General features: G+C 31.9%; 1 protein-coding gene across 1 annotated transcript in view; it reads left to right on the top strand.

The window, feature by feature from the left end:
- Positions 1 to 27,727, top strand: part of LOC138306604 (intermembrane lipid transfer protein VPS13A-like) — a 200,463-nt gene that overhangs the window by 82,292 nt on the left and 90,444 nt on the right. Inside the window, 18 exon segments of the mRNA XM_069247042.1 lie at positions 1,806 to 1,894; positions 5,145 to 5,382; positions 5,831 to 5,947; positions 6,140 to 6,243; positions 6,613 to 6,780; positions 7,009 to 7,343; positions 7,426 to 7,432; positions 18,467 to 18,623; positions 18,904 to 19,031; positions 19,349 to 19,421; positions 19,424 to 19,505; positions 19,630 to 19,742; positions 22,031 to 22,159; positions 22,501 to 22,628; positions 23,193 to 23,309; positions 23,864 to 24,016; positions 24,572 to 24,730; positions 25,377 to 25,406. Coding sequence (XP_069103143.1) covers positions 1,806 to 1,894; positions 5,145 to 5,382; positions 5,831 to 5,947; positions 6,140 to 6,243; positions 6,613 to 6,780; positions 7,009 to 7,343; positions 7,426 to 7,432; positions 18,467 to 18,623; positions 18,904 to 19,031; positions 19,349 to 19,421; positions 19,424 to 19,505; positions 19,630 to 19,742; positions 22,031 to 22,159; positions 22,501 to 22,628; positions 23,193 to 23,309; positions 23,864 to 24,016; positions 24,572 to 24,730; positions 25,377 to 25,406 — 2,327 coding nt within the window.

The following is a 27,727-nucleotide window of genomic DNA, read 5'->3' as shown; positions in this document are numbered from 1 at the left end:
ATGTATGGAAATGTTATCCTCCATGTGGATGATTATGGAAATGTTATCCTCATGTGGATGATTATGGAAATGTTATCCTCTATGTGGATGATTATGGAAATGTTATCCTCTATGTGGATGATTATGGAAATGTTATCCTCTATGTGGATGATTATGGAAATGTTATCCTCTATGTGGATGATTATGGAAATGTTATCCTCTATGTGGATGATTATGGAAATGTTATCCTCCATGTGGGTGATTATGGAAATGTTATCCTCCATGTGGATGATTATGGAAATGTTATCCTCTATGTGGATGATTATGGAAATGTTATCCTCCATGTGGATGATTATGGAAATGTTATCCTCTATGTGGATGATTATGGAAATGTTATCCTCTATGTGGATGATTATGGAAATGTTATCCTCTATGTGGATGATTATGGAAATGTTATCCTCTATGGGATGTGGATGATTATGGAAAATGTTATCCTCCATGATTATGGAAATGTATCCTCATGTGGATGATTATGGAAATGTTATCCTCCATGTGGATGATTATGGAAATGTTATCCTCTATGTGGATGATTATGGAAATGTTATCCTCCATGTGGAATGATCTATGGAATGGAATGTTATCCTCTATGTGGATGATTATGGAAATGTTATCCTCCATGTGGATGATTATGGAAATGTTATCCTCCATGTGGATGATTATGGAAATGTTATCCTCTATGTGGATGATTATGGAAATGTTATCCTCCATGTGGATGATTATGGAAATGTTATCCTCTATGTGGATGATTATGGAAATGTTATCCTCTATGTGGATGATTATGGAAATGTTATCCTCTATGTGGATGATTATGGAAATGTTATCCTCTATGTGGATGATTATGGAAATGTTATCCTCTATGTGGATGATTATGGAAATGTTATCCTCCATGTGGATGATTATGGAAATGTTATCCTCTATGTGGATGATTATGGAAATGTTATCCTCCATGTGGATGATTATGGAAATGTTATCCTCCATGTGGATGATTATGGAAATGTTATCCTCCATGTGGATGATTATGGAAATGTTATCCTCTATGTGGATGATTATGGAAATGTTATCCTCTATGTGGATGATTATGGAAATGTTATCCTCTATGTGGATGATTATGGAAATGTTATCCTCCATGTGGATGATTATGGAAATGTTATCCTCTATGTGGATGATTATGGAAATGTTATCCTCTATGTGGATGATTATGGAAATGTTATCCTCCATGTGGATGATTATGGAAATGTTATCCTCTATGTGGATGATTATGGAAATGTTTATCCTCCATGTGGAAATGTGATGATTATGGAAATGTTATCCTCCATGTGGATGATTATGGAAATGTTATCCTCATGTGGATAATGAAATGTTATCCTCATGGATGATTATGGAAATGTTATGATGTTATCCATGTGGATGATTATGGAAATGTTATCCTCAATGTGGATGATTATGGAAATGTTATATGAAAATGTTATCCTCTATGTGGATGATTATGGAAATGTTATCCTCTATGTGGATAGACTTTGCAAATCATAATTTATAACATATATAAAGCAAACTCCTTACTGAGATGACCATTAAGTTTACAGAATAAAATGACAGTATATTTTGTCAGCCTAAGTATAAAAAAATGACCGTAGCTGATAGGCACTGTTATTTTGTTCTTTATTTTGTGACCTCTGATAGGCTTGGATTTTGATATTCTTAATGTAGTGACCAATGGTCAGTTTCATTCAATGACAAGTGATGTTCTATCTATCTTCTTTATATAGTGACCAGCGGTGGACCTCTGATTAACCTCATCAACACCCCTTCAGTTGATGACCACACTTATCGACTGCTGACCGTCCACTACATCAAGGTAATACGTCACTAAATAATCCCTTAGAGTTAATTACTCTTGAAGAGATCAGTACTGTAAATTAACTAATTAACTTACTATTATTATAAGTAATTAATTCCATTAATGGTAAATGTTTTGCATATATGTTAGAGTCCTGTTTATTACTCTTGAAGAAGTATAAAAAAAACATCGAGGAGAAAAAAGACATTTTGGAAAGGTCATTTATAATTTACAATATTTTTAATGTCACAATTTTAAAATTTGCCTTGTCGTCAATAGGATTTTAAAAAGGTAAAATCCAAATGTAAAAATTCTCAACTTCATTTACATTGTATCTACTGGTTTGAAATATCTCAATTCTGTATTTGCATATAAAAGTTTTATATATAGTATACAAGCATTATGCATTTTGTTGCTAACTACATCTAGATTAATCAAGTCTTCTATTAGATTTCTTCACTATATAATTACCTTTGCATATGGAGGGAAACTTTTCCAACTTGTAATAAATCTTGATATCATTCTTAAGAAATTCTACAAAGAAGTCATGTAATCTTAAATGTATTGTCTTTCATATGCTGTCTATAAATATAGTACTTTTCAATAATAATCAATATTACAAGATTTTGTGCTTGATATTGTTTACAAATGCGATTATAAATTCTTGTTTTATGAAATCAATTTACTTAGAATCACATCAATTTCTCTTGCATAAATTGTGTTTGACCATTTTTCGATATATATTTTTTATGTATTAATTTATGTGATTAATTCTAAAAATAAAAATGTTGTTCATATCTCAATACATCCATATAAGGCTGGAAACAATATTGTTGTGCTGATACAATTTGGGAAAGGGAAAGGAAATGAAATTTACGTAGACATGACAGAGGTTCTCGGTCCATTATATAACACATTATGAGGTGGTTGGAAAGGGAAATGAAATTTACGTGGACATGACAGAGGTTCTCGGTCCATTATATAACACATTATGAGGTGGTTGGAAAGGGAAATGAAATTTACGTGGACATGACAGAGGTTCTCGGTCCATTATATAACACATTATGAGGTGGTTGGAAAGGGAAATGAAATTTACGTGGACATGACAGAGGTTCTCAGTCCGTTATATAACACATTATGAGGTGGTTGGAAAGGGAAATGAAATTTACGTAGACATGACAGAGGTTCTCGGTCCATTATATAACACATTATGAGGTGGTTGGAAAGGGAAATGAAATTTACGTAGACATGACAGAGGTTCTCGGTCCATTATATAACACATTATGAGGTGGTTGGAAAGGGAAATGAAATTTACGTGGACATGACAGAGGTTCTCGGTCCATTATATAACACATTATGAGGTGGTTGGAAAGGGAAATGAAATTTACGTGGACATGACAGAGGTTCTCAGTCCATTATATAACACATTATGAGGTGGTTGGAAAGGGAAATGAAATTTAGGTGGACATGACAGAGGTTCTCAGTCCGTTATATAACACATTATGAGGTGGTGACATTGGAAAGGGAAATGAAATTTACGTGGACATGACAGAGGTTCTCGGTCCATTATATAACACATTATGAGGTGGTTGGAAAGGGAAATGAAATTTACGTAGACATGACAGAGGTTCTCAGTCCGTTATATAACACATTATGAGGTGGTTGGAAAGGGAAATGAAATTTACGTGGACATGACAGAGGTTCTCGGTCCATTATATAAACACATTATGAGGTGGTTGGAAAGGGAAATGAAATTTACGTGGACATGACAGAGGTTCTCGGTCCATTATATAACACATTATGAGGTGGTTGGAAAGGGAAATGAAATTTACGTGGACATGACAGAGGTTCTCGGTCCATTATATAACACATTATGAGGTGGTTGGAAAGGGAAATGAAATTTACGTGGACATGACAGAGGTTCTCGGTCCATTATATAACACATTATGAGGTGGTTGGAAAGGGAAATGAAATTTACGTGAACATGACAGAGGTTCTCAGTCCATTATATAACACATTATGAGGTGGTTGGAAAGGGAAATGAAATTTACGTGAACATGACAGAGGTTCTCGTCCATTATATAACACATTATGAGGTGGTTGGAAAGGGAAATGAAATTTACGTGGACATGACAGAGGTTCTCGGTCCATTATATAACACATTATGAGGTGGTTGGAAAGGGAAATGAAATTTACGTAGACATGACAGAGGTTCTCGGTCCATTATATAACACATTATGAGGTGGTTGGAAAGGGAAATGAAATTTACGTGGACATGACAGAGGTTCTCGGTCCATTATATAACACATTATGAGGTGGTTGGAAAGGGAAATGAAATTTACGTGAACATGACAGAGGTTCTCAGTCCATTATATAACACATTATGAGGTGGTTGGAAAGGGAAATGAAATTTACGTGGACATGACAGAGGTTCTCAGTCCATTATATAACACATTATGAGGTGGTTGGAAAGGGAAATGAAATTTACGTGGACATGACAGAGGTTCTCAGTCCGTTATATAACACATTATGAGGTGGTTGGAAAGGGAAATGAAATTTACGTGGACATGACAGAGGTTCTCAGTCCGTTATATAACACATTATGAGGTGGTTGGAAAGGGAAATGAAATTTACGTGGACATGACAGAGGTTCTCAGTCCGTTATATAACACATTATGAGGTGGTTGGAAAGGGAAATGAAATTTACGTGGACATGACAGAGGTTCTCAGTCCATTATATAACACATTATGAGGTGGTTGGAAAGGGAAATGAAATTTACGTGGACATGACAGAGGTTCTCAGTCCATTATATAACACATTATGAGGTGGTTGGAAAGGGAAATGAAATTTACGTGGACATGACAGAGGTTCTCAGTCCATTATATAACACATTATGAGGTGGTTGGAAAGGGAAATGAAATTTACGTGGACATGACAGAGGTTCTCAGTCCATTATATAACACATTATGAGGTGGTTGGAAAGGGAAATGAAATTTACGTAGACATGACAGAGGTTCTCAGTCCATTATATAACACATTATAAGGTGGTTGGAAAGGGAAATGAAATTTACGTGGACATGACAGAGGTTCTCAGTCCATTATATAACACATTATAAGGTGGTTGGAAAGCATCAAGTAAACATTTAAAAATGTAAAAGTTTAAATACATAATTTTTTTTAGTTTTAGTATTATTAATAGTTTATTTTGATTCATTGAAAATAAACTATAATCTTTTAAATCTTCTAAATAAATGTTATGTCCAATAGGCTAATCCCAGTGGACCTGACTTTGCTACCACACATCAGAAAACCGAACAGACAGTGACCGTGACCTTTACCGCCCTAGAGGTCATGCTCCACCAGGAGGCGTTGCTGTCTCTCATTGTGTTCGCTGAAGGTTTACAGCCTCCAACGCGACCTCAAGTAGAAGCCAAGACCAGTACAACTAGTGAAAGGAAAGAAGAAGTAACGGAGAAAAAAGATCGTCCAAGATCTGGATTAAAGAGTAAATCATATTCATTCTCACTTAACAAATTAATATAAATATGTAATTTTCAAGATACCGAAATGATGTTAAAAAGTATTTAGATATCAATTGTCGAGTAGTCCCTTTCGGTTATTGTGACATATTTTGATATGATTTGATAACATCACAATCTTTGTATGGCGAGACTAATCATACTTGACATACGGGTATGTTTTTAAGGATCTCTACGCGACCTACCGGTATGTTGTTTTAGAATCTCGAAACCTTGTATTCCTTTTTAGTTTAAATTAGATCCTGTTAATTATTATTAACCATTATTTTCTTCAGAATTTTAATTTTCAAAAAATTTAACAACATAGCTTTTGATGATACAAGGCTTTATGTGAAATAGGAAATAACTATCTTTATGTAATACAGTATGAATAATATCACTTACTTCATATGTCTTATAATGATTGTTTTACAGAGAAGGGAAAGGAGAAAGACCCGGATCAGATAGACATCCGAGTCAACGCTCACCTTGACCAGATTGGAGTGACAGTCTGTACCAAACAAAACCTCATCACTGACCTACGTGTTAAAGGTATGGGGTCATTCTCTCCTAAATCTGTCAGCTGTATATATCTAATAGTGGTAAACCTGATTTCTGAAAACAAAAACCATCAGCTTAAGTATAAAATGTCAGTCAATTCATTATGTGATTTATTTTAAGTAAATCTTTGACTGAATCTGTATCTCAGACATTGTAACCTGTCACCAATTCTGTTGTGGACAGGTATTGATGCCAAGGTCACAATACAGGAGGAGAAAACTGTGGTGTCGGCCATGTTGAAAGCTATCACCATCTTCGACCCAGACCCCGACACACTGTATCAGAAGGTTGGTGGTCTTTATTGATAGCTACCAGTCTACCAAAGTCAAAAAAGTATTAACTTCAGAAAGAATCTGTAAAAAGCAGCAATTGATCCTTTTTGAAAGTCTGTGCAAGTTCGAATTGTTTCAGCAACCTCATTGAAAGAATAAATGCCCATGTGAAACTATTTTGTCTAATGATATTTATGCCCCCCACACCCAACCCCAATCTTAGATGGGGGATATAATGTTTTCCCGCATCCATTCCATTGCATCCTGTCCTGTTCCATCCTGTCTGGCCATGTGCAATCACATAGAAGTAAATCCCTATGAGAATTTGACTATGAGATGGTTTTAAAACTCAATGAATTTTAATATGATTATTTCTATTTTTAGATTATGGAGATCCAGGGTGAGGCTGTGTTAGCTCTTGATGTTACTATTTATAACCATGCAACAGAGGGCGCTAAATATGCAGACATGTCGTGCATGGATACAAATGTCAACATCACACTTGGCTGCATTCGCCTCGTATTTGTCAACAAATTTGTCAACGATTTATTGGTATGTTTTTTGGTCCTGCCATGAATTGGGTACATAATAGTGCTTTCTAGGTTCATAAACTATGGATTAACCTCGCCTGAAGTGAATAATTGTAAAACACACACTCCTGGATATTGCATACCATTCATGAATTCATTAACTCACCTGTTGTAAAAAATTTGAAATTTAATACAATTAGTGAAATAGTCATTGAATTTCAAACTTATTAAATTCACAATTTCTTTCTAGATGTTTGTGAACAACTTCCAAGCTGCTAAAGACCAAGCAGTATTCCAGGTGGCCCGAGAGCGTATGGTCCAGGCCGGTCAGTCAGTGGCCGAATTCTCGAAGGACGCGGTCAGCAAACTCCAGGAGACAGCTCCTCGTGTTGGCCTCAAAATCAATATGGACGCTCCTCTGATCGTGATTCCGACGAGTTCCAAGTCACGTGAGGTGCTGTTGGCCGACTTCGGTGAACTCAGTATACAGAATAGTTTCCATCTGAGTGGTCAGACGTCCAGTAGTGGTGTACCGGCGGTGCTAGATCGGATGATCATCCAGCTCAAACAGTTAAAACTCACCAGGTAGTCAGATTTTTTTGACTATTCACGAGTTTGCCTTCTATTGATATGTAACTTTCTAAGTTGTGTCCCCTTGATTGTAAAGTCCTGATGTATGATTTAATTCTCTATTTATTGGTAAAGTAACAATACGTTGACTCTAGAATTCCTGTTAATATCCATGGATTAGCTAGTTGGTAAAGTAACAATACGTTGACTCTAGAATTCCTGTTAATATCCATGGATTAGCTAGTTGGTAAAGTAACAATACGTTGACTCTAGAATTCCTGTTAATATCCATGGATTAGCTAGTTGGTAAAGTAACAATACGTTGACTCTAGAATTCCTGTTAATATCCATGGATTAGCTAGTTGGTAAAGTAACAATACGTTGACTCTAGAATCATTTAATATCCAATGTGACTCTAGAAGTCCTGGTAATATCCATGATTACTATTGGTAAAGTAACAATACGTTGACTCTAGAATTCCTGTTAATATCCATGGATTAGCTAGTTGGTAAAGTAACAATACGTTGACTCTAGAATTCCTGTTAATATCCATGGATTAGCTAGTTGGTAAAGTAACAATACGTTGACTCTAGAATTCCTGTTAATATCCATGGATTAGCTAGTTGGTAAAGTAACAATACGTTGACTCTAGAATTCCTGTTAATATCCATGGATTAGCTAGTTGGTAAAGTAACAATACGTTGACTCTAGAATTCCTGTTAATATCCATGGATTAGCTAGTTGGTAAAGTAACAATACGTTGACTCTAGAATTCCTGTTAATATCCATGGATTAGCTAGTTGGTAAAGTAACAATACGTTGACTCTAGAATTCCTGTTAATATCCATGGATTAGCTAGTTGGTAAAGTAACAATACGTTGACTCTAGAATTCCTGTTAATATCCATGGATTAGCTAGTTGGTAAAGTAACAATACGTTGACTCTAGAATTCCTGTTAATATCCATGGATTAGCTAGTTGGTAAAGTAACAATACGTTGACTCTAGAATTCCTGTTAATATCCATGGATTAGCTAGTTGGTAAAGTAACAATACGTTGACTCTAGAATTCCTGTTAATATCCATGGATTAGCTAGTTGGTAAAGTAACAATACGTTGACTCTAGAATTCCTGTTAATATCCATGGATTAGCTAGTTGGTAAAGTAACAATACGTTGACTCTAGAATTCCGTTAATATCCATGAATTAGCTATTGGTAAAGTAACAATACGTTGACTCTAGAATTCCTGTTAATATCCATGGATTAGCTAGTTGGTAAAGTAACAATACGTTGACCTCTAGAATTCCTGTTAATATCCATGGATTAGCTAGTTGGTAAAGTAACAATACGTTGACTCTAGAATTCCTGTTAATATCCATGGATTAGCTAGTTGGTAAAGTAACAATACGTTGACTCTAGAATTCCTGTTAATATCCATGGATTAGCTAGTTGGTAAAGTAACAATATCGTTGACTCTAGAATTCCTGTTAATATCCATGGATTAGCTAGTTGGTAAAGTAACAATACGTTGACTCTAGAATTCCTGTTAATATCCATGGATTAGCTAGTTGGTAAAGTAACAATACGTTGACTCTAGAATTCCTGTTAATATCCATGGATTAGCTAGTTGGTAAAGTAACAATACGTTGACTCTAGAATTCCTGTTAATATCCATGGATTAGCTAGTTGTAAAAGTAACAATACGTTGACTCTAGAATTCCTGTTAATATCCATGGATTAGCTAGTTGGTAAAGTAACAATACATTGACTCTAGAAATATCCATGGCTTCCTCTAGAATTCTTTTTCCTGTTGTTAAAAAGTAACAATACGTTGACTCTATGGATATAGCTAGTTGGTAAAGTAACAATACGTTGACTCTAGAATTCCTGTTAATATCCATGGATTAGCTAGTTGGTAAAGTAACAATACGTTGACTCTAGAATTCCTGTTAATATCCATGGATTAGCTAGTTGGTAAGTAATAAAAAATATCACTGTACAAGTTTTTGTTAAAATCCCAAAAGAAATCTAGATAAATATCCATGAATTTAGCTAGTTGATACAGTATGTATTAACCCTGTTATACCCATTATTCAATAGAAAATATCACTAATACAATGTATTAACCATACCCATATCATAGAAAATAATCACTATAAACAATCAAACCTGAATTCTAATGTTATCATAATCCATCCATTTACTATGTTTGAACCCATTATCATAGAAAATATCACTTCTACAATTATTAACCATCCCATTATCATAGGATGTAGTGCACTTTACAATGTATCTAACTCTTACTTATTATCCACTATACAATGTATTAACCCCTACCAATATCTATAGAAAATACACTATTATTACCGTACCATTATCATAGAAAATATGATCACTATACAATGTATTAACCCATCCCAATTATCATAGAAAACCATCATCTATACAATGTAATTAACCATACCATAGAAAATATCATACAATAGAAAACACATATCATAGAAATATCACTATACAATGTATTAACCATCCCATTATTCATAGAAAATATCACTATACAATGTATTAACCATACCATTTATCATAGAAAATATCACTATACAATGTATTTAACCATACCATTATCATAGAAAATATCACTATCAATGGTTACCATACTATAATCAATGTATCACTGTTACAATGAACCCATTACCATTATCATAGAAAATATCACTATACAATGTAAACACCTAACCATTTATCATAGAAAATATCACTATAACAATGTATTAACCATTATTATCATAGAAATATCACTATATTAACCATCCCATTATCATAGTATATCACTAGAAAATATCACTATATACAAAATGTATTAACCATAACCCATTATCATAGAAAATATCACTATACAATGTATTAACCATACCATTATCATAGAAAATATCACTATACAATGTATTAACCATACCATTATCATAGAAAATATCACTATACAATGTATTAACCATACCATTATCATAGAAAATATCACTATACAATGTATTAACCATACCATTATCATAGAAAATATCACTATACAATGAATGTATTATAGAAAATACCCATTATCATAGAAAATATCACTATACAATGTATTAACCATCCCATTATCATAGAAAATATCACTATACAATGTATTAACCATACCATTATCATAGAAAATATCACTATACAATGTATTAACCATACCATTATCATAGAAAAACTATATCATATGAAACTATATCACACATGTATTAACCATACCCATTATCATAGAAAATATCACTATACAATGTATTAACCATACCATTATCATAGAAAATATCACTATACAATGTATTAACCATACCATTATCATAGAAAATATCACTATACAATGTATTAACCATACCATTATCATAGAAAATATCACTATACAATGTATTAACCATACCATTATCATAGAAAATATCACTATACAATGTATATCATAACCATACACCATATATCACTGTACAATGTATTAACATCCCATTATCATAGAAAAATATCACTATACAATGTATTAACCATACCATTATCATAGAAAATATTAATACAATATACCATTATAATATCACTATACAATGTATTAACCATACCATTTTCATTGAAATATATCACTATACAATGTTTTAACCCATCCCATTATCATAGAAATTATCACTATACAATGTATTAACCATACCATTATCATAGAAAATATCACTATACAATGTATTAACCATCCCATTATCATAGAAAATATCACTATACAATGTATTAACCATCCCATTATCATAGAAAATATCACTATACAATGTATTAACCATACCATTATCATAGAAAATATCACTGTACAATGTATTAACCATACCATTATCATAGAAAATATCACTATACAATGTATTAACCATCCCATTATCATAGAAAATATCACTATACAATGTATTAACCCATACGCATTATCATAGAAAACATATCACATACAATGAATGTATTAACCTCTCCATTATCATAGAAAATATATAGCACTATACAATGTATTAACATAACATTATCATAGAAATTATCACTATACAATGTATTAACCATCCCATTATTCATAGAAAAATATCACTATACAAATGTATTAACCATACCATTATCATAGAAAATATCAACTATACAATGTATTAACCCTTTCCATTATCATAGAAAATATCACTATACAATGTGATTAACCATACCATTATCATAGAAAATATCACTATACAATGTATTAACCATACCATTATCATAGAAAATATCACTATACAATGTATTAACCATACCATTATCATAGAAAATATCACTATACAATGTATTAACCCATTATCATAGAAAATATCACTATACAATGTATTAACCATACCATTATTCATAGAAAACACTATACAATGTATTAACCCATACCATTATCATAAGAAAATAACACTATACAATGTATTAACCATCCCATTATCATAGAAAATATCACTATACAATGTATTAACCATCCCATTATCATAGAAAATATCACTATACAATGTATTAACCATACCATTATCATAGAAAATATCACTGTACAATGTATTAACCATCCCATTATCATAGAAAATATCACTATACAATGTATTAACCCATTATCATAGAAAATATCACTATACAATGTATTAACCATCCCATTATCATAGAAAATATCACTATACAATGTATTAACCATACCATTATCATAGAAAATATCACTATACAATGTATTAACCATACCATTATCATAGAAAATATCACTATACAATGTATTAACCCCATACCATTATCATAGAAAATATCACTATACAATGTATTAAACCATACCATTATCATAGAAAATATCACTATACAATGTATTAACCATACCATTATCATAGAAAATATCACTATACAATGTATTAACCCATACCATTATCATAGAAAATATCACTATACAATGTATTAACCATTAAATAGAAATATCACTATAGAAAATATCACTATACAATGTATTAACCATACCATTATCATAGAAAATATCACTATACAATGTATTAACCATACCATTATCATAGAAAATATCACTATACAATGTATTAACCATACCATTATCATAGAAAATATCACTATACAATGTATTAACCATACCATTATCATAGAAAATATCACTATACAATGTATTAACCCATACCATTATCATAGAAAATATCACTATACAATGTATTAACCATACCATTATCATAGAAAATATCACTATACAATGTATTAACCATACCATTATCATAGAAAATATCACTATACAATGTATTAACCATACCATTATCATAGAAAATATCACTGTACAATGTATTAACCATCCCATTATCATAGAAAATATCACTATACAATGTATTAACCATACCATTATCATAGAAAATATCACTGTACAATGTATTAACCATACCATTATCATAGAAAATATATCACTGTACAATGTATTAACCATCCCATTATCATAGAAAATATCACTATACAATGTATTAACCATTCCATTATCATAGAAAATATCACTATACAATGTAAACCATGTATTTAACCATACCATTATCATAGAAAATATCACTATACAATGTATTAACCATACCATTATCATAGAAAATATCACTATACAATGTATTAACCATCCCATTATCATAGAAAATATCACTATACAATGTATTAACCATACCATTATCATAGAAAATATCACTATACAATGTATTAACCATCCCATTATCATAGAAAGTATATCACTATACAATGTAATTAACCATACCATTATCATAGAAAATATCACTATACAATGTATTAACCATACCATTATCATAGAAAATATCACTATACAATGTATTAACCCCCTATTATCATAGAAAATATCACTATACAATGTATTAACCATCCCATTATCATAGAAAATATCACTATACAATGTATTAACCATCCCATTATCATAGAAAAATATCACTATACAATGTATTAACCATACCATTATCATAGAAAATATCACTATACAATGTATTAACCATAACCATTATCATAGAAAATATCACTATACAATGTATTAACCCATACCATTATCATAGAAAATATCACTGTACAATGTATTAACCCATCCCATTATCATAGATAAATATCACTATACAATGTATTAACCATACCATTATCATAGAAAATATCACTATACAATGTATTAACCATCCCATTATCATAGAAAATATCACTATACAATGTATTAACCCATTATCATAGAAAATATCACTATACAATGTATTAACCATACCATTATCATAGAAAATATCACTATACAATGTATTAACCATCCCATTATCATAGAAAATATCACTATACAATGTATTAACCATACCATTATCATAGAAAATATCACTATACAATGTATTAACCATCCCATTATCATAGAAAATATCACTATACAATGTATTAACCATACCATTATCATAGAAAATATCACTATACAATGTATTAACCATCCCATTATCATAGAAAATATCACTATACAATGTATTAACCATCCCATTATCATAGAAAATATCACTATACAATGTATTAACCATCCCATTATCATAGAAAATATCACTATACAATGTATTAACCATCCCATTATCATAGAAAATATCACTATACAATGTATTAACCATACCCATTATCATAGAAAATATCACTATACAATGTATTAACCATACCATTATCATAGAAAATATCACTATACAATGTATTAACCATCCCATTATCATAGAAAATATCACTATACAATGTATTAACCATCCCATTATCATAGAAAAATATCACTATACAATGTATTAACCATACCATTATCATAGAAAATATCACTATACAATGTATTAACCATACCATTATCATAGAAAATATCACTATACAATGTATTAACCATCCCATTATCATAGAAAATATCACTATACAATGTATTAACCATCCCATTATCATAGAAAATATCACTATACAATGTATTAACCATACCATTATCATAGAAAATATCACTATACAATGTATTAACCATCCCATTATCATAGAAAATATCACTATACAATGTATTAACCATCCCATTATCATAGAAAATATCACTATACAATGTATTAACCATCCCATTATCATAGAAAATATCACTATACAATGTATTAACCATCCCATTATCATAGAAAATATCACTATACAATGTATTAACCATCCCATTATCATAGAAAATATCACTATACAATGTATTAACCATCCCATTATCATAGAAAATATCACTACATGTATTAACCAATCCAATCCCATTTTATCATAGAAAATATCACTATACAATGTATTAACCATACCATTATCATAGAAAATATCACTATACAATGTATTAACCATACCATTATCATAGAAAATATCACTATACAATGTATTAACCATACCATTATCATAGAAAATATCACTATACAATGTATTAACCATCCCATTATCATAGAAAATATCACTATACAATGTATTAACCATACCATTATCATAGAAAATATCACTGATACAATGTATTAACCATCCCATTATCATAGAAAATATCACTATACAATGTATTAACCATTCCATTATCATAGAAAATATCACTATACAATGTATTAACCCATCCCATTATCATAGAAAATATCACTGTACAATGTATTAACCATACCATTATCATAGAAAATATCACTATACAATGTATTAACCCATCCCATTATCATAGAAAATATCACTATACAATGTATTAACCATACCATTATCATAGAAAATATCACTATACAATGTATTAACCATCCCATTATCATAGAAAATATCACTATACAATGTATTAACCATCCCATTATCATAGAAAATATCACTATACAATGTATTAACCATACCCATTATCATAGAAAATATCACTGTACAATGTATTAACCATACCATTATCATAGAAAATATCACTGTACAATGTATTAACCATCCCATTATCATAGAAAATATCACTGTACAATGTATTAACCATCCCATTATCATAGAAAATATCACTATACAATGTATTAACCATCCACCATTATCATAGAAAATATCACTATACAATGTATTAACCATCCCATTATCATAGAAAATATCACTATACAATGTATTAACCATCCCATTATCATAGAAAATATCACTATACAATGTATTAACCATCCCATTATCATAGAAAATATCACTATACAATGTATTAACCATCCCATTATCATAGAAAATATCACTATACAATGTATTAACCATACCATTATCATAGAAAATATCACTATACAATGTATTAACCATCCCATTATCATAGAAAATATCACTATACAATGTATTAACCATCCCATTATCATAGAAAATATCACTATACAATGTATTAACCATCCCATTATCATAGAAAATATCACTATACAATGTATTAACCATACCATTATCATAGAAAATATCACTATACAATGTATTAACCATCCCATTATCATAGAAAATATCACTATACAATGTATTAACCATACCCATTATCATAGAAAATATCACTATACAATGTATTATACCATACCATTATCATAGAAATATCACTATACAATGTATTAACCATCCCATTATCATAGAAAATATCACTATACAATGTATTAACCATACCATTATCATAGAAAATATCACTATACAATGTATTAACCATACCATTATCATAGAAAATATCACTATACAATGTATTAACCATCCCATTATCATAGAAAATATCACTATACAATGTATTAACCATACCATTATCATAGAAAATATCACTATACAATGTATTAACCATACATTATCATAGAAAATATCACTATACAATGTATTAACCATACCATTATCATAGAAAATATCACTATACAATGTATTAACCATACCATTATCATAGAAAATATCACTATACAATGTATTAACCATACCATTATCATAGAAAATATCACTATACAATGTATTAACCATCCCATTATCATAGAAAATATCACTATACAATGTATTAACCATCCCATTATCATAGAAAATATCACTATACAATGTATTAACCATACCATTATCATAGAAAATATCACTATACAATGTATTAACCATACCATTATCATAGAAAATATCACTATACAATGTATTAACCATCCCATTATCATAGAAAATATCACTATACAATGTATTAACCATACCATTATCATAGAAAATATCACTGTACAATGTATTAACCCATTATCATAGAAAATATCACTATACAATGTATTATGTAGAAAATATCACTAACAATGTATTAACATTATCATAGAAAATATCACTATACAATGTATTAACCATACCATTATCATAGAAAATATCACTATACAATGTATTAACCATCCCATTATCATAGAAAATATCACTATACAATGTATTAACCATACCATTATCATAGAAAATATCACTATACAATGTATTAACCATACCATTATCATAGAAAATATCACTATACAATGTATTAACCATACCATTATCATAGAAAATATCACTATACAATGTATTAACCATACCATTATCATAGAAAATATCACTATACAATGTATTAACCATACCATTATCATAGAAAATATCACTATACAATGTATTAACCATCCCATTATCATAGAAAATATCACTATACAATGTATTAACCATACCATTATCATAGAAAATATCACTATACAATGTATTAACCATACCATTATCATAGAAAATATCACTATACAATGTATTAACCATACCATTATCATAGAAAATATCACTATACAATGTATTAACCATACCATTATCATAGAAAATATCACTATACAATGTATTAACCATACCATTATCATAGAAAATATCACTATACAATGTATTAACCATACCATTATCATAGAAAATATCACTATACAATGTATTAACCATACCATTATCATAGAAAATATCACTATACAATGTATTAACCATACCATTATCATAGAAAATATCACTATACAATGTATTAACCATCCCATTATCATAGAAAATATATACTATACAATGTATTAAATGTATTATCCCATTATCATAGAAAATATCACTATACAATGTATTAACCATCCCATTATCATAGAAAATATCACTATACAATGTATTAACCATACCATTATCATAGAAAATATCACTATACAATGTATTAACCATCCCATTATCATAGAAAATATCACTATACAATGTATTAACCATACCATTATCATAGAAAATATCACTATACAATGTATTAACCATACCATTATCATAGAAAATATCACTATACAATGTATTAACCATACCATTATCATAGAAAATATCACTATACAATGTATTAACCATCCATTATCATAGAAAATATCACTATACAATGTATTAACCATACCATTATCATAGAAAATATCACTATACAATGTATAACCATACCATTATCATAGAAATATCACTATACAATGTATAACCATTTATCATAGAAAATATCACTATACAATGTATTAACCATACCATTATCATAGAAAATATCACTATACAATGTATTAACCATCCCATTATCATAGAAAATATCACTATACAATGTATTAACCATACCATTATCATAGAAAATATCACTATACAATGTATTAACCATACCATTATCATAGAAAATAACACTGTACAATGTATTAACCATCCCATTATCATAGAAAATATCACTGTACAATGAATTAACCATACCATTATCATAGAAAATATCACTATACAATGTATTAACCATACCATTATCATAGAAAATATCACTATACAATGTATTAACCATACCATTATCATAGAAAATATCACTATACAATGTATTAACCCATTATCATAGAAAATATCACTATACAATGTATTAACCATCCCATTATCATAGAAAATATCACTATACAATGTATTAACCATCCCATTATCATAGAAAATATCACTATACAATGTATTAACCATACCCATTAATATGGTAAGATAATTTGGTAACTAAGCTAACTTCAATAATTTTACAGAATGTTTATTATTTTAAAAGTTAAAATTAAAAATGTATGTTTTTGTTTAATCAATAACAATTTTGATGTAATTTATTGTTTTTAGGCAACTATGAGTCAAGGAGATTTCAAAATGGCCATGTCACTTCTGGATGAAAATTTAAACGAAGGTCAAACAAAAAAGGAGACCGCAGGTCAAGGCCAGATTGAACAGCCAACAGAAAGTTCTGTAACAGTTTCACAGGAATCACCTTCTGGATCATGTAAGGAGCAATTTCATCGGTCAATTAATAATATTGATATGGGGATATTGCAATATGTACTCCAAATTTTGACGAAATTAGTTGTCTTATTCTCACACTGTCACTTCCATATTTTGTTCTGGAAATTCATTCTTTACATATACCAAAGTGTGTTGAGATATTAATTTTCAGAATCTTTGTACATTTTTCAAAGTAACCCTATAAATTGTTTACACACCATATGTTTACTATTATAAGCATCACTTCACCTAGAATTTAACATCAATATTTCTTTATTTAGCATCTGCTGGTCAGGTGACGCCAAAGGCCAGTGGCTCAACAGAGGTCAAGGTCAATTACACCAAGGTTAAATTTAACTTCCAAATGAAGAGCTTAGAGGCTGCCTTGTATACAGGAGAAAGCAACTTGGTAGGGATCTCAATCAAAGATAAGATTATTTTTAATAGCATATTTTGTGCTGACAGCATTGTGCTTAATAACAATTCCAGACAGTGTCTGATCATATAAATAATGTGTTTAGGAGCGTTAGGAAGGCCAGTCATGAAAGTAGGTATCTGGAGAAAACCATTTACAAGCAGTCAGTAACAGGCAACTGCCTCACATGGGTTTTGAACTTGAGGTCTAGAAGTTGAGGACTTGTGATAATACGCAGGACATTATAACCAGCCCCAAACACAAGGAAGAATTTAGCTGTAGATAAACTATTCAATAAAAATCTTTTACAGGATTCTGGTACCAGCACAAGAGACCCATCTAAATGTCTTGGCAAGGTCGCACTCAAGGTCATAGCTGTGGATGGCATGGAGCCATAGTTACCAAGGTCATTCTCAAGGACACGGTCGTAGACGATGCCAGACCAGAAAAACAGAACGGAGTCACAAGGTATGTATATATGGTTATGTGGCCATCATCTAGAGGTTTCAGTCTTTAAAGTTGAAGTTTTTTATCTCTTTTTGCAAGAGTAATTTATTGAAATTTGATTTTAAATCAATATTTGTGGTTTCAGGATGATTGAGAGAAATTATGATTCGACGGAGAAGACTGTCGGTACAGGAGGGGGCCAGGGAGCCAACATGATAGACGTCAGTTTTACACAGGACAGTAACCAGGACAAAGATAGTAAGTCACACATATTTAAATTATTTTCTTCTAAATGAAACTTCTACAGTGTCAGTATTTATAATTAAGACACACTTTTCTTTTGTACTTTGATTTTGGGTTCCCATTTTAGCATTTGATATTTCTCTAAAAATAACTTGATGCTCTGGTTGTTGTGAGTTTCACTTGAAGTGTTTAGATTGAAAGCATTTATATTTAACTTTCTGACATTATAATAGTGAGTGTTTTAATTGTACTAATGCACGTACCAAGTGATACCGAATAACGTTTGTGCGGAACTATTGTTTCTATTGGTGATGGAATAACGTCAAAAGTTGATATCCCATGCTAACGTCATTTCAGTGGAAAGATTACAAAGAGTAACATAAGATCACCTTTGGAGATACTAGTCCCGCACAAACGTTATCGGGTGTCACATGGTATGTGAATTAGTACCATTAAAAGTTTTTGTAAGACAAATAAATCGTTGATGTCCTGTTGAGTTGTTTTTGTCAGACAAATAAATTGTTGACATCCTGTTCTGTTGTTTTTGTCAGACAAATAAATTGTTGACGTCCTGTTGTGTTGTTTTTGTCAGACAAATAAATTGTTGACATCCTGTTATGTTGTTTTTGCCAGACAAATAAATTGTTCACGTCCTGTTGTGATGTTTTTGTCAGACAAATGAATTGTTGACATCCTGTTGTGTTGTTTTTGCCAGACAAATAAATCGTTGACATCCTGTTGTGTTGTTTTTGTCAGACAAATAAATTGTTGACTTCCTGTTGTGTTGTTTTTGTCAGACAAATAAATTGTTGACATCCTGTTGTGTTGTTTTTGTCAGACAAATAAATTGTTGACTTCCTGTTGTGTTGCTTTTGTCAGACAAATAAATTGTTGACATCTTGTTGTGTTGTTTTTGTCAGACAAATAAATCGTTGATGTCCTGTTGTGTTGTTTTTGTGAGACAAATAAGTTGTTGACGTTCTGTTAAGTTGTTTTTGTAAGACAAATAAATTGTTGACATCCGGTTGTGTTGTTTTTGTCAGACAAATAAATTGTTGATGTCCTGTTGTGTTGTTTTTGTTAGACAAATAAATTGTTGACATCCTGTTGTGTTGTTTTTGTCAGACAAATAAATTGTTGACGTCCTGTTGTGTTGTTTTTGTTAGACAAATAAATTGTTGATGTCCTGTTGTGTTGTTTTTGTTAGACAAATGAATCGTTGACGTCCTGTTATGTTGTTTTTGTAAGACAAATAAATTGTTGATATCCTGTTGTGTTGTTTTTGTTAGACAAATGAATCGTTGACGTCCTGTTGTATTGTTTTTGTCATACAAATAAATTGTTGACGTCCTGTTGTGTTTTTTTTTGTTAGACAAAAAAATTGTTGATGTCCTGTTGTGTTGTTTTTGTCAGACAAATAAATTGTTGACATCCTGTTGTGTTGTTTTTGCCAGACAAATAAATTGTTGACATCCTGTTGTGTTGTTTTTGTCAGACAAATAAATTGTTGACCTCCTGTTATGTTGTTTTTGTAAGACAAATAAATTGTTGACGTCTTGTTAAGTTGTTTTTGTCAGACAAATAAATTGTTGAAGTCTTGTTAAGTTGTTTTTGTCTGACAGATAAATTGTTGACGTCCTGTTCAATTGTTTTTGTTAGACAAATAAATTGTTGACGACCTGTTGTGTTGTTTTTGTTAGACAAATAAATTGTTGACGACCTGTTGTGTTGTTTTTGTTAGACAAATAAATTGTTGACGACCTGTTGTGTTGTTTTTGTTAGACAAATAAATTGTTGACCTCCTGTTATGTTGTTTTTGTAAGACAAATAAATTGTTGACGTCTTGTTAAGTTGTTTTTGTCTGACAGATAAATTGTTGACGTCCTGTTCAATTGTTTTTGTTAGACAAATAAATTGTTGACGACCTGTTGTGTTGTTTTTGTTAGACAAATAAATTGTTGACGACCTGTTGTGTTGTTTTTGTTAGACAAATAAATTGTTGACGACCTGTTGTGTTGTTTTTGTTAGACAAATAAATTGTTGACGTCTTGTTGTGTTGGTTTTGCCAGACAAATAAATTGTTGACGACCTGTTGTGTTGTTTTTGCCAGACAAATAAATTGTTGACGTCCTGTTCAATTGTTTTTGTTAGACAAATAAATTGTTGACATCCTGTTGTGTTGTTTTTGTCAGACATATAAATTGTTGACATCCTGTTGTGTTGTTTTTGTCAGACATATAAATTGTTGACATCCTGTTGTGTTGTTTTTGTCAGACATATAAATTGTTGACATCCTGTTTCAGTTGTGGTGAAGGTCAGCAGCCTATACATCTGTGTATGTGTGGACTTCCTCATGGCCCTCGCTACGTTCTTCCAAATGCCCGAGTCCAAATCCAAACCGGCGGTAACAGCCAAGGAGGATAAACCAAAAGGTATTGACTTAAGGCTACACTAGATTTCATAGATATATCTTGGCTTTGCATTTTACATAATTATTTTTATGTCTGATAATGATAGAATCTGATATAGGTCTGTCAAGTGGACAGAAATATCTCAACCAGACGGAAAGATTTTGGCTTGTCTACTCCTGGCTTGCCGAGCGTTGATAGCCCAAATGAGATAGATATCCCTGTCAATCTGACAGACCCATGTTTGATTCTTTTTCTCCCATACTTTAGTGAGAAATTGTGAAAATTCAGGTGTTCAGAAACATTTCCAAAACATTGTAGTGTTCCGTGGCATTGATGATGCTAATAAATTCATTTATTTACAGCCACTCCATCTAAACAAGCACAAGAGGCACCGTTCGCTGAGATGAGAATCAGCGTTACCATGGAGAAGCCTGAGATCATTCTCATAGAGGACCAATCAAAGCCTAGCAGTACGGCCCTCAAAATGGATGTGAGTATCGTGAATAGTGTTATAGTCCGTTCAAACTTGATTTGATTGTGAACCAAACAGCTGTTAGGAAATAGGATGGAGTTGGTCATCAAAAGTGTCAATTTGCCTTAATTCTGTTTTTTACTCAAGTTTCTTTCGAGGAATCAATGCCAGGTAGATCATCCGGCTAGAATTTGAAGGCCCTGAGCTTGAAATCAACCCCTACTCCCCCTCCCCTCCCCTCCAACCCCTACCCCCTCCCCTCCCCTCCAACCCCTACCCCCCCCCCTCCCCTCCAACCCCTACCCCTACCCCCTCCCCTTCCCCTCCAACCCCTACCCCTCAACTCCCCTCCAACCCCTACCCCCTCCCTTCCCCTCCAACCCCTACCCCCCCTCTCCCTCCCCTCCCCTCCCCCCCCCCACCCCTACCCCCTCCCCTCCCCTCCAACCCCTGACCCCTCCCTTCCTTCTTACCACTATAATTTTTCTCTCTTACTCATCAATATTTGTAAAAAGACGGGAGATGAAATGAGTGAAGAAATACTTGTTTATTTATTATCTGTAATATAATTTTGTTTTTCAGACACATCTGTCCTTTAAGATGAGGATGTCAGCGGAGCGACAAGAAATGTCTGCCACTATCCGAGATCTTCAGATTATCTCTTGTGTTTTTAACCAGCGTCAAAATGTTGGGTCACAGGTATGTTTCTTCTGGCCGAAATTCAATTCTAACAGAAATCATTCATTCTTCAGGACATTTAACTATCTGATATCTACATCATGAAAATTCCTTAAACAAATATCCCTCCTATGGAAAAATTAAAAATTAATCTCATTGTGGCAAGATTTAGACTACAGTATCTACCAACTGAAATTTAAAAAGGGAAAAAATAATGCTAAATTTGTTTTTGTGAAATGATACAAAGAACATATCTTTTGTAATTTACACATAAGCTTTCTGTAGAAGTTAGAATAGTATTCACTGTGGTTAGACAATTGCCATTAGCCTATCCTTTAGTTTGAGGCTTCCAAGCTGCAATTACCTGAATACCTTCTGGCTAAAGATTAGGTGAGGGTATATGACAGTCCTAGAGAATCCTATTTCATTAATACCTTGTAAGCCAGCCTCTGTGGACAGATATACTGTGTATAATTATGTGTATGTTTTGTGCAGATACTCAACCCTTGTGAGATCTCTTTCTATAGCCATGCTCTGTGGACAGATATACTGTGTATAATTATGTTTTGTTACAGATACTCAACCCTTGTGAGATCTCATTCTATAGCCAGGCTCCCTTTGGTAAAGGGGCCCACATGGACCTATCTACCACAGACCTGATACTGAACATCTCGCCAGCCACCATAAGAACAATCTCAGCTGTGGTGGCAACGCTTTCCGCGAAATCTGTGAGTATCTGCTGCTGGGAGAAATAATTACACAACAATCCAATTTAGTTATCAATAGGGGTCATGACCTTTAAATTCAAGAGGCATGACTTATATAACAATGTAACGGTATTGTCAATTGGGGTCACAACCTTTAAATTCAGGAGGCATGACTTATAAACAATGTAACGGTATCTCATTGGGGTCAACCTTAATCAGGCATGACTTATAAACAATGTAACGGTATCATTGGGTCACAACCTTTAAATTCAGGAGGCATGACTTATACAACAATGTAACGGTATCATCCATTGGGGTCATGACCTTTAAATTCAGGAGGCATGACTTATGGGGTCATGACCTTTAAATTCAGGAGGCATGACTTATAGAACAATCCAATTTGATAATCTATAGGGGTCATGACCTTTAAATCTAGGGGGCATGACATCCAATTACATGTATTCAAATGTTTATTAGTGGTAATAGCCACATTGTTGAATGAAAAAGTAATTCAAATAACTATTGGATGAATATTCCCAGCTAAAACAAGTGTTCAAATTTGTTGATCGTATGTAGGGAGAGGCGGAGGAAGACAATGCGTACCAGGTGCCGTCGGACCTGTGGGAGATTAAAAAATTGGAAGGCAACAACTTTTGGTACCTAACAACAGGGGAAGTGGTCACGCCTGACCGAGATCTTAGTTCACTGGAGGATGAAGATATCAGAGAAGAACAGGTAAAAAAATGTAGGAAACCTAACTGTCTGATGGGTAGAGAACTCGTGATAGAGTGTGGTGTGGCTTGGTATCAACCAACTATTATTAATATTAGTGGGTAATTAGGCATAGTACTGTTATTGTAAAACCTTTATTGACAATTTGATCTATTTTGAGATGTATTTCAATGAGGATGATATAACAAATATATACTTGAAGCTGTGGTATAATTATTTGGTATTATTGATTACAGTAGCTGTTGTAAAGTTTTGTTCTACTTAGCACTTTGTCATCACAAATAAATTTTAAAATGGAAAAGGAAAGTTAAAACCAAAATTAATGAAATAATGGAAAAGGAAAGTTAAAACCAAAATCAATTAAAAATGAAACCTTTTCTGAACTGAAACAGATTGATAGATACTTAAAATGACTGAGAGAAAAAAGTCTTTCATATGTTCATTTGGTATTGAAAGTGTAAATCTGTCTGATAACAAAAGCTGGTGCATTTGGTAAGTTTAAATTAGAGAAAATTGCTAAAGAACTATTTCTTAATTCAATAAGTCATTTTTTGCTGACAAAACATATAATACAGGATTTCTCAAGATATTTGTTTTAAATTTTTTATCAAGAATGTGAAAAGTGTTCATGGTTGAGTTATTTCTCCAGGGAAAAGCAGTCACTCTGTCAGGATATGAAGTAGGTGGATCATTCCTAGTGACCTTTGTGCTTTACACATGCAGACATCTGGTTGCTAGGTTACCTGGTTACCATGTTAAATAAAGAGTTGCTATAGTCAATTTACATTGCAATAACTAGGCCACTATTTAGAACAACATTCACACAGCTTTATGCGTACAACCTTAGTTTCCATGACAACAATTGTTGCTGAACCATTGTTGCTAAGCGCACATTAAATTGTTTACATATTCACCTCCATAGTTTCCATGACAATCACCTATGTTTCCATGGTTACAGTTGCTGTTGACCTATAAAGTATGCCATCCTGCTTTCTGTTTCCATTGTTGCTGTTCCTTGATGTTTTAGGTTCACATAATTAATCTAATGTTTTGTTTGATGTTAGTTCAAAGTTTGAAATTAATTTTTTGTTGAATATTGAAAAACTGCAAAAGTTGCTATGATATTTTACCATTTTTGCCCAGCAGTTGAAGGGCAACTTTTCATTCACCCCTAAAACTTCATAGTGGACTGACCTTGTTCTTGATATGGAGGAGTCTAAATGTGTCTCCAGGGGTTTATGTTAAATGTCTGCTACATTCTGTAGTATTCAGAAAATATCAAAAATAAATGTTTTTGTTTACAGTCAAACTCTGAAGCGGTATATAATACGTTATTAGTCTGTGTGTGGCACATTTTAGTTTGTTTTTGTTTGTTTTAAATTTGTTTGTTTGTTTAAGTTATTCTTCATAACAACATATTACATATACTTAATACGGCAAATATTTATCAATTGTCATGCGGTTTGATAGAATTTTCCTTTGAATTTAATATTTATTTGACTTTGAAGTATATTTTGGTAAGTTTTATTCAGAATAAAAAAAAAAGAATTAAACAAAAACAGGCCATTTTCATTTTCATATCCAAATTTTCAGACACCATTGGAAAAAAATTGAACTTTAATTTATAAAATGATCTCATGATTTGTTTGCTCATTCAATAGTTGGTTGTTTTCAACATAATCATCCATTTCATTTTGTAACGATTCTAGATCGAGCTGTTACAGATCTTTGAACTAATAAATGTCTAAATACTTGTAAACATCGTTCTTTTTAGTATATACATGGTAGTATATATCCCCATCTAGTGAAATTATTCTTTGAGCTATTTTCTCAGAGTTTTCTATAATTAGATTTTATCAAACTATCTTTTTCTGTCCGTTTTGTAAGAGACATTGGCATGGCTTTGTTCAAACCTATATGTCCGTTTCAAGATCCCAAAACAATGTGAGTAAAGTACATTTTGCCATTGATTAGTCCCACCATCCGATGATTATGACGTCACAAACATGATGTCACAATCACCGGATGATGGGACTTTTCGAAGGTAAATCATATTTTACCCACATTTTTCTTGGGTCTCAATACCGCCATTATTCTTATATTTTTTTTAAATATGAAATATTTGGCATAGTCTCTTTTGAAAACTTCATCTGTTCTTTTGATAAATTTAATCAAAGAATATCTTTAAATATCAATGGATGCTTCTTACATTGCATGGCTTGAGACATATATTTTTTTAAAACATGTACCATTTAGTACAAAAAGCATCTTAAGGCATGAAATGCTTTTGGAGAAAAAACATTTAAATGAAAAATTAATTTTCCATTAGATGGTACAGCATTTTGTTGTTAACCTATGAACCTAAAACTAATTTCCTGGTTAGACTGCATTGAATCCTATTTGACACCCTCTTATAATAGCTTCTTTGTTATACAAATTCTGTAACTTTTTAAAAGGACGCCCTCGTATTCAGGGACCACTTGTGTAGAGAGTTCACTCTCTGTACTAAGGTCTCCCCTTGTACAAATTCTGTAACTTTTTAAAAGGACATACTTGTATTCAGGGACCACTTCTGTAGAGAGTTCACTCTCTGTACTTAGATCTCCCCTTGTACAAATTCTTTAACTTTTTAAAAGGACACCCTCGTATTCAGGGACCACTTCTGTAGAGAGTTCACTCTCTGTACTTAGATCTCCCCTTGTACAAATTCTGTAACTTTTTAAAAGGACGCCCTCGTATTCAGGGACCACTTCTGTAGGGAGTTCACTCTCTGTACTAAGATCTCCCCTTGTACAAATTCTGTAACTTTTTAAAAGGACATACTTGTATTCAGGGACCACCTCTGTAGAGAGTTCACTCTCTGTACTAAGATCTCCCCTTGTACAAATTCTGTAACTTTTTAAAAGGACACCCTCGTATTCAGGGACCACTTCTGTAGAGAGTTCACTCTCTGTACTAAGATCTCCCCTTGTACAAATTCTGTAACTTTTTAAAAGGACG

The sequence above is a fragment of the Argopecten irradians genome, chromosome 13 (assembly GCF_041381155.1).
Source record: "Argopecten irradians isolate NY chromosome 13, Ai_NY, whole genome shotgun sequence".
NCBI lineage: Eukaryota > Metazoa > Mollusca > Bivalvia > Pectinida > Pectinidae > Argopecten > Argopecten irradians.
The sequence above is the reverse complement of the archived record's forward strand: the minus strand, read 5'-3'. Positions and strand labels throughout refer to the sequence as shown.